This window comes from Indicator indicator, chromosome 1, assembly GCF_027791375.1.
Source record: "Indicator indicator isolate 239-I01 chromosome 1, UM_Iind_1.1, whole genome shotgun sequence".
Lineage (NCBI taxonomy): Eukaryota > Metazoa > Chordata > Aves > Piciformes > Indicatoridae > Indicator > Indicator indicator.
The window spans coordinates 59815673-59831909 of record NC_072010.1 but is presented as its reverse complement, the minus strand read 5'-3'; the positions used below and the strand labels follow the sequence as shown (position 1 = coordinate 59831909).

The window sequence follows — 16237 nt, the reverse complement described above, 5'->3', positions numbered from 1 at the left end:
TCTTTCTTCCTACAGGATCAAAATTCCCATTTCTAGTAGAATCTCCATGACCAGTCACAGAGCAAGGAATACTATGCAGCCTACTTCCCACACACAGCAGAGGCCGTTCCAGTACAGAAGCTAACCACAAATAAAACCTGAAAGGCCTTAGTTGTGAAAGTAGTGATAGTTATGTAGCAATATTAGGTCTTCACTTAATCTGTAGGAGTTTTTTTTTGTCATTTCAATAACGAAAATGTTATTAATCTAAAATAATATTTGTACTATAAACCAGTATCACTTCAAAGTTTACTTAACTTCTGAACTTTATTTTTAACTTTTGGAAGTTAAAATTGTAAACTGCTCCAGTTCAATGCATATGAACCATTTGGACCTGGACAATTCATTCTTACTGACAATTCCCTTACACAAAGCTCATCAAATAATTCCACTTCCATGATATTAAAATATTTTGTATCAGTCACAGTAGTACTCACCCAGAATTTGGCCAATGCGTTGCCTCTCCATAGCTATAGTTGACAAGATCACACTTGTATTTTATTGCTTCTATCATCTGATGAAGTAAAAATAAAAGCCAAAATCCACACTAGTCATAACTAAGTCACTTAAAGAATGGCAAAAAGCATCTGCTTAAACTGATCTGCCACACATCAAAAAAAACGTGTAAGTTTCTTTTGACTCTATGAAAGAAAGTAACTCACTGAAGTAAATGTAATTATTTAAGTGGTATTTTCCCAGTGAAGAACCAACCACTACTTGAACAGTCTTATTACAGCTTGGAACACAAAGAAATTAGGACATTACCCTAAGAGAAAACTGCAGGCATCATTACTATTGTCTCCAATATTTGTTCTCAGTAGCAAAAGTCTCCTCTCCTGGGCAGTTTGGTTTAATTATATATGAAGTCAAAAACATTATATGCCTATATCTTGCTATAGCAAGATATTCTAAGGGCCACAAATACAGCTTTCCTTTTTCGGTTCCTCATCTTGGTAATTTTTCCCCCCATCAACTTAGTATATGGAAAAGGTCTCAGGCCTTTCATTTCATCCTTACAAAGGAAAGATATTTTCCTCTCTTAAGAAACACAGTTAAAACAAACTCAGTAACACAGGTAGATATTAATGTCTATTCTAGATTTAAGCATTCTAGAGTTATCCAAGTAGCTATAAAAAAAGTCACAACACAGCATAATGAACTTTAGATATGCATACAAGTAACTTAACCTGTGTGTTGAGCTAGCCTGACACACTGCAACTCTATCAATCTGAAAACTACTGTGCAACAGAGGTCTTGTTTTGTAGTAAAACATTCTTAAGATGAATTTAAAAATAAATTGTAGTTGGTTTTGGTTGGGTAATTTTTAGTTTGGATTTTTTTTTCCCCAGATGGAGGGGTTTGGGTTTTTTCCTTGTAAATACTATAGAACCAGAAAAAATACAGACTTTTAAGTAGGGCAGAAAAGGTGCCACAATAGTCTATAATTAAGTCACACTGCTGAGATTTTTTATTCAGTAAAATACCTACAGCTCTTATCAGACCAGTGCCAGTTTCCATTGTACTTAATCTCGTATCACCAATCTTGATTGCAAGAATCTGAGCTCCAGGAGCCACACCATTTCGTTCTGGTTCTTCTGGAAAGTATCCAGCAGCAATGCTAGCCACATGTGTTCCATGGGCTCCTAAGCAAATGAAAAGTTGTATCACTGTATGTTTAGTGAACTTCATTTATACCAATTTAATACACTACCACTCAATTTTCACTTACTGATCTACAAGTACACAAATCCAGTTGGTGGCCAGTCACAAATGGTATACCCTAGAGCGCAGCTCTGAGGCCAGTTCTGTTTAATATTTGAAGGGATCGAGTGTGCTGTCAGCAAGTTTGCAGAAGACACCAAGTTGTGAGGGAGCACTGATCTACTTGAAGGTAAGAAGATTCTACAAAGGGTCCTGGACAAGCTGGATCAATGGGCCAAGGCCAACAGCATGAGGTTCAACAAGGTCTAGTGCTAGGTCCTCTACTTTGGTCACAACCACCCCTTGCAATGCCTGCAGGACTGGAAAAGAATGGCTCTAAGGTTGCATAGCAGAAAAAGGACCTGCAAGTGCTGGTTGACAGTCAGCTGAATATAAGCAAGCAGCACGCTCATGTGGCCGAGAAGGCCAACAACATCCTGGCATCCTGGAACAGTGTGACCAGCAGGACCAAGGAAATTGTTTCCTTGCACTCAGCACTGATGAGGCTGTAGAGCTTGTCAGTACAAGAAGGATGTTGAGTTGACAAAAGGGCAACAAAGCTGCTGAAAGGTCTAGAGAACAAGTCCTATGACTATCAGATGAGGGAACTGGAGTCTGGAGAAGAGAAAGCTCAGAAGAGACCTTCTCTCTTTCTGAACAGAGATCAATACATATTGCTACCCAAAAGAAGGTTGTAGTGAGGTGGCTGTTCGTCTGTTCTCCCAAGCAAAAAGTGGTAAGACAAGAGAAAATGGCCTCAAGTTGCACTAGGGAAGACTCATATTGGGTATTAGGAAAAATTTCTTCACCAAAAGGTTGTCAAGCACTGGAATGGGCTACCCAGGTAAGAAGCTGAATCACCATCCCTAGAGGTATTTAAAATGTGGCACCTAGGCACATGGTTTAGTTGAGACTTGGCAGTGCAAGGTTAACAGTTTGACTCTACGATATAAGTGTCTTTTCTAACCTAAATAATTCTTTGACTATATAAAATAAGCCCAGGATTCAAATCACATATTAAATAAATGTTATTCTACTAAGGGAAAAAAGAAAGCCAGCAAACAGCAGCAATCTTCAAAATAAAACAACTTTTTGAGGGGAGAAAGGAAGCAGCAGGCAAACAGAAAGGAAGTATTAACTTAGTTCCACTTACAAAAGTTAAGAGGCTCAATGCTTCCTACTCAAAGTTACAAAAATTATTGCTGAGATGACTCAGTGAGATTAAGAAAAAAATAGAAATAAAGCAGTATGGAAGTACAAAAGAAAGAATCTCTCAAAAAAATTACCATCAGTTTAGAAATTAGAACTGCTTCTTTAGTTCTACTGATATGGAACAGTTTCAGGAAGAAATTAAGAGAATTTTTCTAATCAAAGATATCTTTATCACGTCAACACTCAGGATGCTTCCAAAACAAGACATGATTTTATAAGGAATACACATATGAGGGTGGACATACAGCTATAGTGACCCCTGCTATCACAAATAAGTTTGGATAAACCAAAATAAAGATTAGTATCCCTTTTGCTTATGGATGTTTAATTTAAGATTCTTAAATTATACAAGCACAAAGGACAACATCTAAAAATTAATCACCCCCCTCTATTGAAGAAACAAAACTAAAAAAGGCACTTTCTATTTTAGGCTTTAGGATGCATGAATATGTGAAAGAATGCCTACGTATACACATTCTTTGTATAGATGCATATGAACACCAAGCTGACAGTATTTCACAGAAAAACAGAAGCAAGTTTGGTAATGAGCTGTAATTATAGGTTTAGTTCAGTAAGTCTAAATACTGATCTTGATTGTCATAGTAATGAACACTAAGACAGCTGACTTGAGCCATCCCAAGTATCAGAACCAAGACTCAATACAAAATTGTTTCTTTTCATGTGATCTGCTCAGCAGCATAATTTTCTTAAGGTTACTTTCATTTACCTCCACTTGTGACAATAGAAAGAAGGTTTCCATCATCATATATATTCACAGAGTAATTCAGCATCTCAGATGTTCCAAAAGATCCATATTCCTGAGCTTCTTTATAGGTTCTCAGCACTGTACAGTTAGTTAAGTCACCACTCTCACTTGTATCTATGCAGGCTCTGTGGATAAAAAAAAAGGATAATTTTTGAGATGCCGTAAACTTGCAGTTATTCCCCTAATCCCCCCCCTCCATCAGAGTACCACAAAAACTTCAAGGAGTCTGATTCTGTATTTATGGTATCTTTCATAAGCCAGTATTTTTAAGCCTGGTTGTCTACACTTAAATATTTTCTAGTTTCTCAAAATAATTTTCAAATAGTACTTAAATTCAAATAAATCTGTCTTTGGAAAGCAAGCATGAGGAAATTTAGGCAATTTCTTTAAGGAAGAAAGTTTACTAGAGCTAACTGTTCAGTGTGGTACACAAACATTTCAAGTCTCAGCCACTGTTTTGTATGATGCATATTATCAGTCATAAAGCGCCATATTACATCATGAAGTTTGTGCAAAGACTTAAACTTTGTATTGGGTTGTTTTTTTCCTTCCCATCACCAATGGATATTCAAACCAGTTTTACTCTACCTCAAAGGAAAATTTCAGAGGTTTACACTTTGTATCATTCTGTCTTTAACAAAATCTCTTTCTATGTCATCTTCATTTGAGATCGGAACTTTGTCAAGTAACTTGAATGACATGGCAGGATTAAAGCAAACAATACTTAAGACCTCTATAAAGACAGTAGATTTAAAACTTATCCCAGTCTTCAATGCCAGGTGTTGTTTTACGTGTAGGACATGACATTTTAGACAAGTTTAGGCATTTACCTCCAGGTCTCACCATCATTCCATACCAGACAATCATACACTGGGCCAGGATCGCTGTATTTTTTCTCAAAAGAATTCAACAATTCCACCTGATTTTGAAGCTCTTCCTTTATTAGCTTATTTACCTAATAATGCAATAAAAACAGTACTTTTGTTGAAAAGAGTATCTTAAAAATTATCACAATATAGGTAATCCTATATTACTCTGTCATGCTACATGTGCTCCATTACTTCATAAAGAATATAAGACTATCCTAGGACCCACAAACACCTAGAATTTCACTTGTTTTCAAAAGCATATTATTTATTTTTGGCATATTATGCATAACTATTTCTACAAAAGATCATGTTAAATTAAAAACAACACTTACTGAAAATACACTAAAAAGTATTTGAAGTAATACCATTTTCATAGTTGACAATACTGAGCAAATCAAACAACCATCCTTATATAAACTTTAAAGCATGAGAAGATATGCTAGGAAGTTATTTGCCAAAATAATCACTTTTTTCTTCACCCATCTAATAATACACTTTAATCCTCTCAGCCAGTAACGAACTTCATCAAGCAAGTTTACAAATTTATTTAGACTTATACAAACCTGGGAGGGAGAGCTATGAGCAGCATCGAATTCTTCTTGTTTCCTACAGGCCTCTGCTAGAGCGAGTCTGTGAACTGGATCCCAGAGTTTTTCCTTGCGTTCTTTCTGTAAAATAAAAATCCAATTTCAGACAATAGCTAAAAAAAGTTCAATACAATAAATAATTGTCAATTACTACACAGAAAAAAAAAGAAAGGGCTATCAGTAATTTTATGCCTCAATGGACCAGACTTTGAGGAAAACCACCAGGTCACCTTCTGCTGCTCTGAAAAAAAATAATCACCAAGAAAATTAATAGTCTCAAAAGTGAACAAAATTCAGTGAAAGAATACTACTCAAGCATTGGAGAGCAGCCTACATATATTAGCAAATCACATACTATAGTTTCCTAAAAAAAATTAATTATTGTGACAGTAAAATAAGACTATACACCAGAAGCAAAATGCAATTCCTTACCTGAATCCTCTCCTTAAGAGCTTTAGGATAGATATCATACCCATTTTTTATGCCAATGTGATATCTGCCTGAAGGATTTACCCAGTTTGCTGGAATCTACAGAAAAGTAAATTCAGAAACAGGTTAACTAATGGTGTAAAAAAACCAAACAAAGCTACCAAAATCAACACTGTGTAAGAGAGCTTAGAGGAACAAACTACTGGTCATTAATTTCCTGTCTCCATGACAGTAACTACTACACTGAGATTCAACAACATGACATGACAATTTGGAAAGTTCCAAAGAAATCAATTCATGGGACACTGCCTACTGAACGCCATTAAGTATCACTTGCCCTGATACTCTAAAAACATACAGCCCATCAGTGACTTCATCGGGTAAAGGTCTGGGGAAATGATAGAACTATGTATGAAAAGAAGCACCCTAGCATGAAGGGGCATTATGATTAGAGGTCATGACAAACATCCGAGTATCTCATTTCATATCTTGCTCCAGTTTTAACTTACATCACATCCACTATTTGTAGTAACAACAGCAAAACAATGCAACAGATTCACCCTTACAATGATATTCAGTGCAAAATTCAGAAGCTGGTAACATAGAAAGATCCAAAGATCACCATTATTACATCAATTCAAGCATTCCATGAACATGTCAGTAACACCAGCAGTTCTATAACCAAGATCTCATCACATCTTTCTGAAAAGCCTACAGCTTTTCTGTACTACTTATAGTGAGAATGCAGCAAGCCTACAATTAAGTCCTCAGGTTTTCCAGTCTCTAGAACCACTTACCACAAAGTCAATAAGATTATTCTTGTATTTTGTGTCTGATATTTTTAAAGCATGTTAGCACATTTTCCTTATCCAACTTCCAGAAGTCTATCAGATACTGATTTGAATAATTAAATTATTATGAAGCCACTGACAAAACGCCGTGCACAAACCTTTTCAGTTATAAAGAGCATTAAGTATAAAGACACAGGAAAAGTAGAAGAAATATCAATCTCGCATAAACAAATGTACTATTAGTTTTGGATAAGATGTGGTTAAAAGGAAGCAAGTTCTGCAGCAAAGAAGGTGCTAAGTGTGTTGCTAAACGTGAAAGACAGACAGACAGATGTCCAGTGGTGTGTCTGTACCATCAAATACTCACTTTTAAAGTTCTTCCAGAAAGACCAGTAATTTCTCCATCTTTAGGTTCTACAACAGTACATGTAGTTACATCACCACTGCCTGTTGTGTCAATTATATCAACTATCTTGGGTTTCCCATCAGTTGTAATCTGAAAATATGAGCACAGAAAACATGAAAATATAGTTGAGTATCCTTTGGTATGGAAATAAGTGTATTTTTTATTTTTCTTCATTAAAACATCAAATAACTCTTAAGCATTCAACTTTTAACTGAAAGACATAAAGCCAACTTGAAATTAGTTAAATGTTCAATGAACTAATGAACTAAGAGCAAGAGTCTATCTTCCTCATTTATACAAATTCACTAACTCACTTGTATAAAGGATGTAGAAGAAAAACAAGTAAAAACACTGTTTCAATGAAGCATATGAACCTCAATTAAAACCCAAGCCTAAAATTCCCAAAACTACTATTTGTGTTCAAATTATTTGCTTCATTGCTTTCACGCCATCATTCTGGCCATAACTTACAGTAATGAGTGCACAAATTTAACAAAATTAAAGGTGCTGAAGTACATGCTAAAGTACTCACAAACCCGAGTATCTTAACTGAGCTTAAACCTAAAATGAACACAAGTTACCATCATCTTACTTTTCATCTTTCAAGGACTCTGTTTCATGTTTTAGTCCATCTGAAACGCTAGAAGTTATGGCTATACACACCTAATAAAGAGTATTTTTACCACGCTAAGGAGAAAGAGAATTGACTAAGTCACCAAGAGTACAATTAAGATAATTTTTTAACATTCATCAAAAATATTCAATGTTACCTTCTTGTAATATACAGTAGTATTTTCCTGAAAGGTAGTATGAATTCAGAAGGATAGACCACCTCCCCTATGAAGAAGACTGAGAAAGTTGGGGTTGTTCAGCCTGGAGAAGAAAAGGCTGCAGGGGGAGCTTATTGTAGCCTTTCAGTATTAAAAGGGGGCTTCTAAGAAAGATGGGGGCATACTTTTTAGCAGGGCCTGTTGTGACAAGGGGAAATGGTTTTAAACTGAAAGAAGATAGATTTCTATCAGATGTAAGGAAGATGTTTTTAAAATTGAGGGTAGTGAAACACTGGAACAGGTTGCACAGAGAGGTGGTAGAATCCCCATCCCTAGAAATTTTCAAAATCAGGTCAGATGTGGCCCTGAGCAACCTGATCTAAAGATGTCCCCATAAACTGCAGGGGAGCTGGACTAGATGACCTTTAAAACTCTCTTCAAACTATTCTACGGCTCTATGAACTCGCCATACGAATCTATTTTCACAGTCCTACATTACAGATTCATTTAAAAAAGAAAAAAATAATCTTCTCAACATCTCCTACTCACTAACTACACTGAAAATGAATAAAAGTTCTTGTTCAGAAAAGCAGCAACATTTGTTGCTTTCCACCACTTAAATATTTGGTATCGTTGCTTTTATTCTCTATCAATTTAATGCTAAAGATAACATACACAGGAGGTAGTTTTGCTTAAATCATGCTCTGGAATTACAAACTCACATGCTGGAAGTTAAGAACATAATCAAGTTATTTCATAAAAGTCACTTGCTGCCAAAATGACAAGAAGTTTATCCCACCTCAACAAATAGGGGTATGTACTTCCAAGGTCAAACAGAACTTACACCCCCACACACTCCCAACAAACAGAAAACTAAAAAGCAATCTCCTCTCAAATAAAAACAAGCTTAAACAGCAGGAAAAACAAAACAATCCAAAAATCCCCACCAAATCCCAAACACATAGCAAACAAAAAGGACATGAATTTAATTTCCCAACACGTAACAAATACAGTTTTGAAGAAGTTTACTAAGGAAGAACTTCCATCACAGAAGCAAACACTGTAACTCTGTTCATAGAAATTCATGTTCAGTTAAGAAAAATGTTACAGCATGCAAACCTGGTAAAACATCTACCAATCAACACTTTGGAAATTTACTTGGGAAATACAATATGCGGGCATACATGTAATCAGTGCCTTCAAAAGTTAGTCTCCACTCACAGAAAAGTCAAGAATTGCTTCAATAATAAAGAAACTGCAAGCAAAACCTGAGATTATCAGAACTGGACAGTTTTCAGTATTCTCTAATCAAAATGAATTATTCAGTGATCAAAGCACAAGAAAATAAGAATGAGATGTAATCCAAGGTGACGTGTTTGAACTACACAAGTTGTATACTGCAACAGGTGGCCAGACACAGATTTATGCCACAGCAAGCCTGGGTAGTTCTAAAAGTTGTTTCCTAGTCAGGAAGACAATTTGCAACTCCTACACTGTATGGCTCTATATCCTAGCTGAACTGCAGGTCCACACACACAAGTCTGTCAATTAAAATCAACGAATCATTGTTGTTTGATCAGCAACACGAAACACACTTTCAGGTGCAAAGGTCCAAGGTTCAGTTCCTAAGAGCAGTGATCCAGACAGGTTCACGGTCATTTGCTTCAAGTAACTGATATGGCTTCTTTTGCTGACATGAATTGCTGTTTGGCATACTACCCACAAGTAGTAATGCTACAGTGAAACTTAAGTTCAGCTGGGTTTTCCTTTTCAAGTCTTTCAACTGAGGTTAAAAAAGATAATTGAAAAAATATAAAAGGAACTTGATCAGTTCTCTTGTAAGTACAGAAAACTACTGAAGTAATGAACCCATTACAGACAGACAGTGTATTTTTGTTACCTTTTGCATCAGAATTAAAAAAAAAATTAAGAACTTGTAGACAATAAAAACATTTTATAGTGTATTTACAACAAAATCCCTAATCCTATCTTTAATATAATTTGAAAAAACACTCTACTACTTTATAACTGAAAATTATTTTATTGTTTCATGTTAACTATTCATAAAACAAATTAGTAAACTGAGCACCATAAAGATAATCCGAATAACCCTGGAAGTTCATCAGTATTAAAGAAGTAGAGGACCACTAGTATCTGTAACAATTCCAATTTAAAGGCAAAGTTTGATGCATTTGAGCATTTTTTTTGCCAGACCACACAGGGGTATTAATTCCAGCTGACAGCTATTGTGGCAATAAGAGATGAACAAGTTTTTCAGCACTTTGGTCACGGGACAGCTGACTGTCATCACAAATAAAGTAATTTTCAAGCAGTTTTTTTTAAACTCAGTGCTGAAAACCAAGTCAAACCAAAGTAGCTGCTATTGCTGAAAGGTGACCTCAAAGTACAAGCTAATTTTAGTAAATAATAATTCCAACAGCACTTCACCAAATAGGCAAAATTGCAAGAAGTGGGTGAACTGGTTTATGTATCATGAAATGTAACAAGAAGCAACAACAGCAACAGGGAAAGGACAGGGTGGGGTTGAACAAAAACTATATGCACACAGCCACAACACTTCATTTAGCATATCTTATCTGCCCACCTAAAATTTCATCAGCTGCCATGCCTTAATGAGAAATTATGAACCATGACCTGGTAGGTTAACAACAGGAAATAGATTCTACTAAGCGGGTAAAAAAAAACTAACACAAATGAAGGAAATAAACTGAACTTTATAGCTGGCATCAACAGATGAAGTGCAAGGCAATGGAAGACAGGTGAAAAGAGCTGCCTTGAGGCCACTGGCAACAAAAGATTCAGAAAGAAAAGGAAAGTTAAATTCGATTAACATTTTGTGTGGAAAAGCAAGCAAACTGATAAAAAAAAACCCGAAACTGACGGTTTGTTAAATCCAGTTAACTGTTCTCTTTATAGCAGAGCGTGTCTGTGGAGGAATGTAAACATAATGGTACTTCCCTGTTATACTCTTTTCCCAACTTTTTTTATCCCTCAGCAGGTAATTGCATGCCATACTTCTATGGTATCAGTATTTACAAACCACAGTGTAATATCAACAAGCAAAGGAACCCTACCCAGGAATTACACACCAAGGAGAATCAAAACATGAGGTGTTTTGTTTTGACCCCACTGTATTCAAAGCAGGGTAGCTCATTTTGGCATGTAATCATAATTGACATTAACCTGAACACAAACTTGTAATACCTATAACCTTGCCACATATAATGCCTTCTTGTTCATTTAAGCAACTGACTCATAGTTGCATAAACTCTAACTCCATGCCAGGCCAAGAACTGACGATAAGATTGACAATTAAGAAAAAAAAGAGCATCAGAGAAAACAGGGATAAAAAGTAAAATAGTAATTAACCCCAGGTTAGACACTACTTGTTGCAGTACAATTGTGTTGCTGTCTGTGCCCAGGACACTGTCCTCTGCCATGGGAGCAAAACAAACTGCTCAATGCTCCACAGCGCAAAAGGACATCCTCTTGCTGTAAAAAACACTTATAAAGCTATTCTAAAGACTCTGCACTGTCTGTGTCTCCATTCCAGCTGCCATACTCCTGCACAGCAAGCCTCCCTGTTCTGAAGTAGTAGTTTAGCAAGTAGCCTAAGTCAAGTGTATTAAGTGAGCAGCATGGAAAGAGCACACAGCTTCTTTACATCTTTCTCTGACATCCCTGCACACTCACTCTCTCATCCATTGCAAGATGAATCCCACTCCCTAACCCACCTCAAAGTCCTCTACAAATTTTTATTTCACTACCTGAATTTTTATGCTCTACAAAAGAAAATAGGTTGAAGAACACTATTATGGCCAAGACTGGGATCATGAGGGTTCATAATATCCCTTATTATGCTTTATGAACCTTGAGTTACCTATCTCAGAACACAACCTCTCACCTGCCCATAAACTCATACTTTTTTTGGTCTTGGGTTGAGCACTTCACAGTTATAACCTCTAGAGATTTAGATTATTTTGCTTTTTATGTGAAGCTTCGAGTCTATGAACATCCCATTTATATTCATATCTTTCTAGTTGTGTTTTACTACTTTCTGGTCTGCTTATGGTATTATCTTGCTTGCTTTTGGGGTAGTTTTCTTTAAGCTTCCTAACTGCTATTCCACTTACCCATAGCTTTTGCCAAAAACATGAATTCCACTTCAGATTAAATCAATTGAAGCTACAGCTGTCCAGTCCCTACTTCCACCCTACCGGCCCTCTTCATTTTCAGCTACATGAACCCCATAAAGAATCATTCAGAACAAAACTAATGATCTGCCAAGGTTAGGCCCCTGAACTAGGTCACCTATCTTGTGCCAGTGCCAAAGAAAGGGCAGAAACCAACACAGGAGATGCTTAAGATTTAACAAAAAAAAAAAAAAAAAAGACAACAGTATCCAAGCAAGTTGCATACAACTCTCAAAGCTTCCTTTAGCACATGTAAAACATGCTGACAATAAACTGGAAGCTGTAGTGACATAAAAACCCATGTACAAATGTATGCAACTAGGAAATGTTAAGAGGTAAGAGTTAAAATAAATACAGTAGTAGTGAGAAATGCCAAAATTAAAATCACACAGAGATATTTTACAAAACTGAGATCGAGAGCATAACAGCAATCACTGCAGTTTGAGCTACAAAGCTAGCAAACAAACACAAAAGCTGGCAGAACCAAAACTGAGACAGATTGTTACTGCAATAAAGCGCACTGAGAGAGGTATGCAAATTTTGCCAGAAATACATTTTTCATGTAAAAGAGCTAAGCCACTGCTTGTAGCCTCAAGCTATCTACTGTTGAAGTAATGCTAAGGATTAACAAAGTATTCTTTTATGATGACTTCTAGGGGAAAGATGACAGACAGAGATGTAAGTATCATAAAACTACTCTAAATGGCTTAAAAGGAGAGCCCTTGCACAAACACGCGAAGTGACCTGTGCGAAGCCCGTCTACAGGATTCCTCCACCCTCCCCGAAGAGCCCACGCTCACGCGAATACATAGTTAGCGGCAACTGCAAGCAAACAAACAAGTCCCCAGAACAGCCCTTCAGGGGCCTCCCCTGCTTTCGTCGACGCCTCAGGCCGACCGGGGGCAATGGCCGCGTCCGTACGAACGCTCCGTCCCCGCACTCGTCCCGCCGTGAGCACAGCTGCCACCCGCCACAACTCCACAGGAACGGTCCGGCAGGGCCCACATGCTCCCCGCCAGTGTCGCCCCCCGCGGTCCCCCGAGGCCCACCCGCCGCCGTGACTCAGGGCCGTCACTTGGGGCGGCTCCTCCTCGCTGCCCGTTACCTGCATGCCCGGCGCCCCCGGGTCGACGCCGGTGTCCAGCACAGCCAGTAGCACTCCCCGCCCATCGAAGTCTGGGAAGCGTGCAAGGAAGGCAGCGGCGCCAGTCTCCTTCTTGGGCAAAAGGCCATGAAAGGGGAAAGGCTCCTCCACGGCAGCCGCCATGGCGGGAAAGAGGAGGGTATGGGGCCGCGGGAGACCAAAGCACGGCCAACAACGGTGACTGCCGGGGGAGGACAGGCGAGGCCAGGAGAAGGCGCATGCGCCGTGTCACTCCACTAGTCTGCGAAGAGGTGCACCCTCCGCGTCCCGCAGCACTAGTGCATCGGCGCTAAACTGACCAATACGGGCGCGGAGCTGGCGGAGCCCACGGTAAAGGCAACCAATCAGAGAGGCGATGTGCCTCACGTCGTGGAACCCGCGCCGGGCTGCTGCGCCGAAGCGGTAGCCGGGGGTGTGCGCTGTGCACTGTTCGCAGTGCCGCGTGGACCGCGAAGCGGGGCGAGCGGAGCCGCAGTGGCAACGTACTGCAGTGGTGGCGGAGCCGCTTGGGAGGCGCCTCTCCGACTTGCTGGTCCAGGCCGGCGGGTGCTGAGGATATCTTCGAGTTCCGCTTCCCGGCGGGTGGGATGGCTGTGGCCTTCTTGGTTGCGGCTTGCGGCCGTGGCGGGCGGCGTCCTCGCCTCAAGCGCTTGCTGAGGGGACTTGCCAGTACTGCACCGCGAGGGAGCGGGAAATCTCCATAAATCGGGAACAGAACCGATGTGCAAACATTTACTTACAGTTTTGTAAATCTGTTTAGTTTTGCTGATTCATTGTCCGGGATAAAAGCACGCTACGTGGTGGCAGTGCCTGCAGGAGCGCTGTTACGTCCGCCGCTGTTGGTTGACGACGGCTTTAGCTACGTATTGCCCTGCAGTTTCATGCTTCTGCTACTGCTTAGCAGAGAGAAAAATAAGCAATACGGATGCAAGCTGGTTAATTGCTTGAGTAACACTTTGCTTTCTTCAGGCCAGTTTCTGTTCGGAGAGTTGCGGTGGGGAGGGAAAGTGACTTTTGCCTAGTTACGTGAACACTGTAAATAAAGGGATTTTGGGTTTTGAGAATTCTTGTGTGATTTTTTTGCTTTATTACCCTGATGTGGTTACTACTAAACGTTTATCACACGTTAATCTTCAATGAACTAGATCAGGCGTTTGGTTATTCTTTGCAGAAATGTGGGGGGTTTTCCTAGCACATAGTGGTACATTATTCATTTTCCCCGTTTTGTGGGCTGCCATTGGCAATGTTTTCAACGGCCTTAGAGATCTACAGAATTTGTATGCAAGTCAAGTGCTGAAATAAATGTGAGGATCATTGCTTTAAAAAAGCATATTAAAAAAAAAAAGCTGCACCATATGTATTTACTGTGTAACCCAATCATCTTCCCTCTTTGTCTTTCAAGTCAAAATTTTGCATTTTGATGTCTGTATACCATGTGCTTGACTTTCTGAGAATACTGCTGGTCTCTGACAGCCACATTCAGGTTTTTAGAGTTACATTAAACTTTGGTCTTACTGTAGTGGAAAGAATTTTCCTGGTGGTTATTCACTTATTTAATATCTAGTTTATTGCCCATTTCAGTTTAGTTTTCCTTCTGTGTATAATAACATGTCAGTGGGAGAGGCTTGTATTGATGGCAACACATGCAAATGAACAGAAGTCTAATAGATCTTATTCCTAGTGTATTTTGAGACATTAAACAAGATAAAATTCTCAAAATGTTTCATATCCCATTCAACAAAGATGCTATATGTTACAATTTGGAGATATTTGTTACTAATCCTGAAAAATTCTGTTGTTTTGGTGATAGAGTTATACCACTAACAACTCACCTAATTGGCAGGTACATTAATTGTACAGGTTATGTATAACTCAGTGATGTGCACTGCCAAGTAGCAGGGCAGGTTCTGCAAGAAGAATTGGGATTTGAGGCAGATGTGCTAACATCTTTTAACAGATTTAAAGCAATAAAATGAGAGAAGAAAGAAAACATAATTTCAGTTACAGTCTTTAAAGCATAACTGTAGTGTATAATACAAGTACAATTTCTGTGTTAGGACTGCGTTTTACTGGACCTTTGTGTATCTCAATATAGTGAGATTTATGGAATTTTATATTTAATTCCAAGCATCTCAATTTTCTGTGTTTAGTTTTCTTATGCATTTCTTATTGGTTAAAAAAATTCTGCAATATATTTATTTTGTAATGTTAGTGTGCACACTCAACATCTCTTCCCCTTACTGTATCAAAGTTTCTAAAATGTAATAAATAGAACTTTGAGTAATAAATAGAATCATGAAATCATGGGATACTGTTGCTGTTGCATGAAAGTGAGGTTGCCATATTGAAAACTCATAAGAGTTTGTCACAAAACTTGAAACAGTATGGTTTGGTAATTACAGTAATGGTTTAGCCTCTCTTGGGATTATGCTTGTGCAGCAGTTCATCTGGGTTTGCTGTGTTAAGTAGGTTCACATCTCCATATTGGGATCCGTTTCAGCTGTTTGTATCCAAATCTGGGGACTGAGCAAACATGGAAGAGTAAGCAACTGCTGCCATATCCTAGGACTCTGATTCTCAGGGGTGCTCATGATTTGCAGATGCTTTTGAAAGCACTGAAAACCATTTTCCATAACCATCATTCCTCTGCTGTGAAATGGGCAACATTTAGATGTCTACAGGTTGCTACATTTCCATGGACATGTGATGCTCTGTCCAGATTCAGCTCTGAATGCTCCAAACACAGTTGTGCTTCTAGGTCTGCTTCTAAGAACCAGCAGAGCTGCTTCAGTCTTGCAGCCCTGAAGAATTCCACACCTTGCTCATGTGTTAGGCCTGCCAGATTGCAGAACAGAGCCAGTGATCTTCGGTTTCACATGCAGCTCTAAGACACTTCAGGTAAGAAGGTTGACAATGCTTGCTGTATGTTTTGGCTGATGTTCTACCCAGTAGTCAAGATACTGGGATTCAAATCTCTTTTCTGTCTGAGCTTGTATCTATCTTCCTGCAAATTAAACTCTCTACGTGCTGCAGGGCTCTGTGTGCATCAGGCTTTTCTGTTTTGCATGGAAGCATCCCAAAGTGAACAGGAGACAACATGACTCAGTATCTTGCTAGTGCAGGCATTGACATGGATGAAGAAGTCCTGGTGTTTTCATTAATCCTCTAATTAAAACTGAATTATTACCTTCAAAGTACCAGCTGGAATTGAGCACAAGAACTCCTTAATAAAATTTCAGTTGTAAACATTTATCTTAGTCATCATGTTACAGTTTTTACCTGCTTGTCTTCTTTCAACCCTGCCTTAGT

The 16237-nt window shown here is 38.7% G+C and overlaps 1 protein-coding gene across 1 annotated transcript in view; it reads right to left on the bottom strand.

Annotated features, from left to right (window-relative positions):
* The window catches only part of TPP2 (tripeptidyl peptidase 2), a 47668-nt gene extending 34617 nt beyond the window's left edge, over window positions 1-13051 (bottom strand). The window contains exons 1-8 of the mRNA XM_054380732.1: window positions 12890-13051; window positions 6762-6890; window positions 5607-5702; window positions 5151-5255; window positions 4549-4673; window positions 3680-3843; window positions 1528-1682; window positions 477-553 (exon numbers count right to left, since the gene is read on the bottom strand). Coding sequence (XP_054236707.1) covers window positions 477-553; window positions 1528-1682; window positions 3680-3843; window positions 4549-4673; window positions 5151-5255; window positions 5607-5702; window positions 6762-6890; window positions 12890-13051 — 1013 coding nt within the window. The remainder of the gene's footprint in view (window positions 1-476; window positions 554-1527; window positions 1683-3679; window positions 3844-4548; window positions 4674-5150; window positions 5256-5606; window positions 5703-6761; window positions 6891-12889) is intronic.
* Window positions 13052-16237: the final 3186 nt, after the last annotated feature.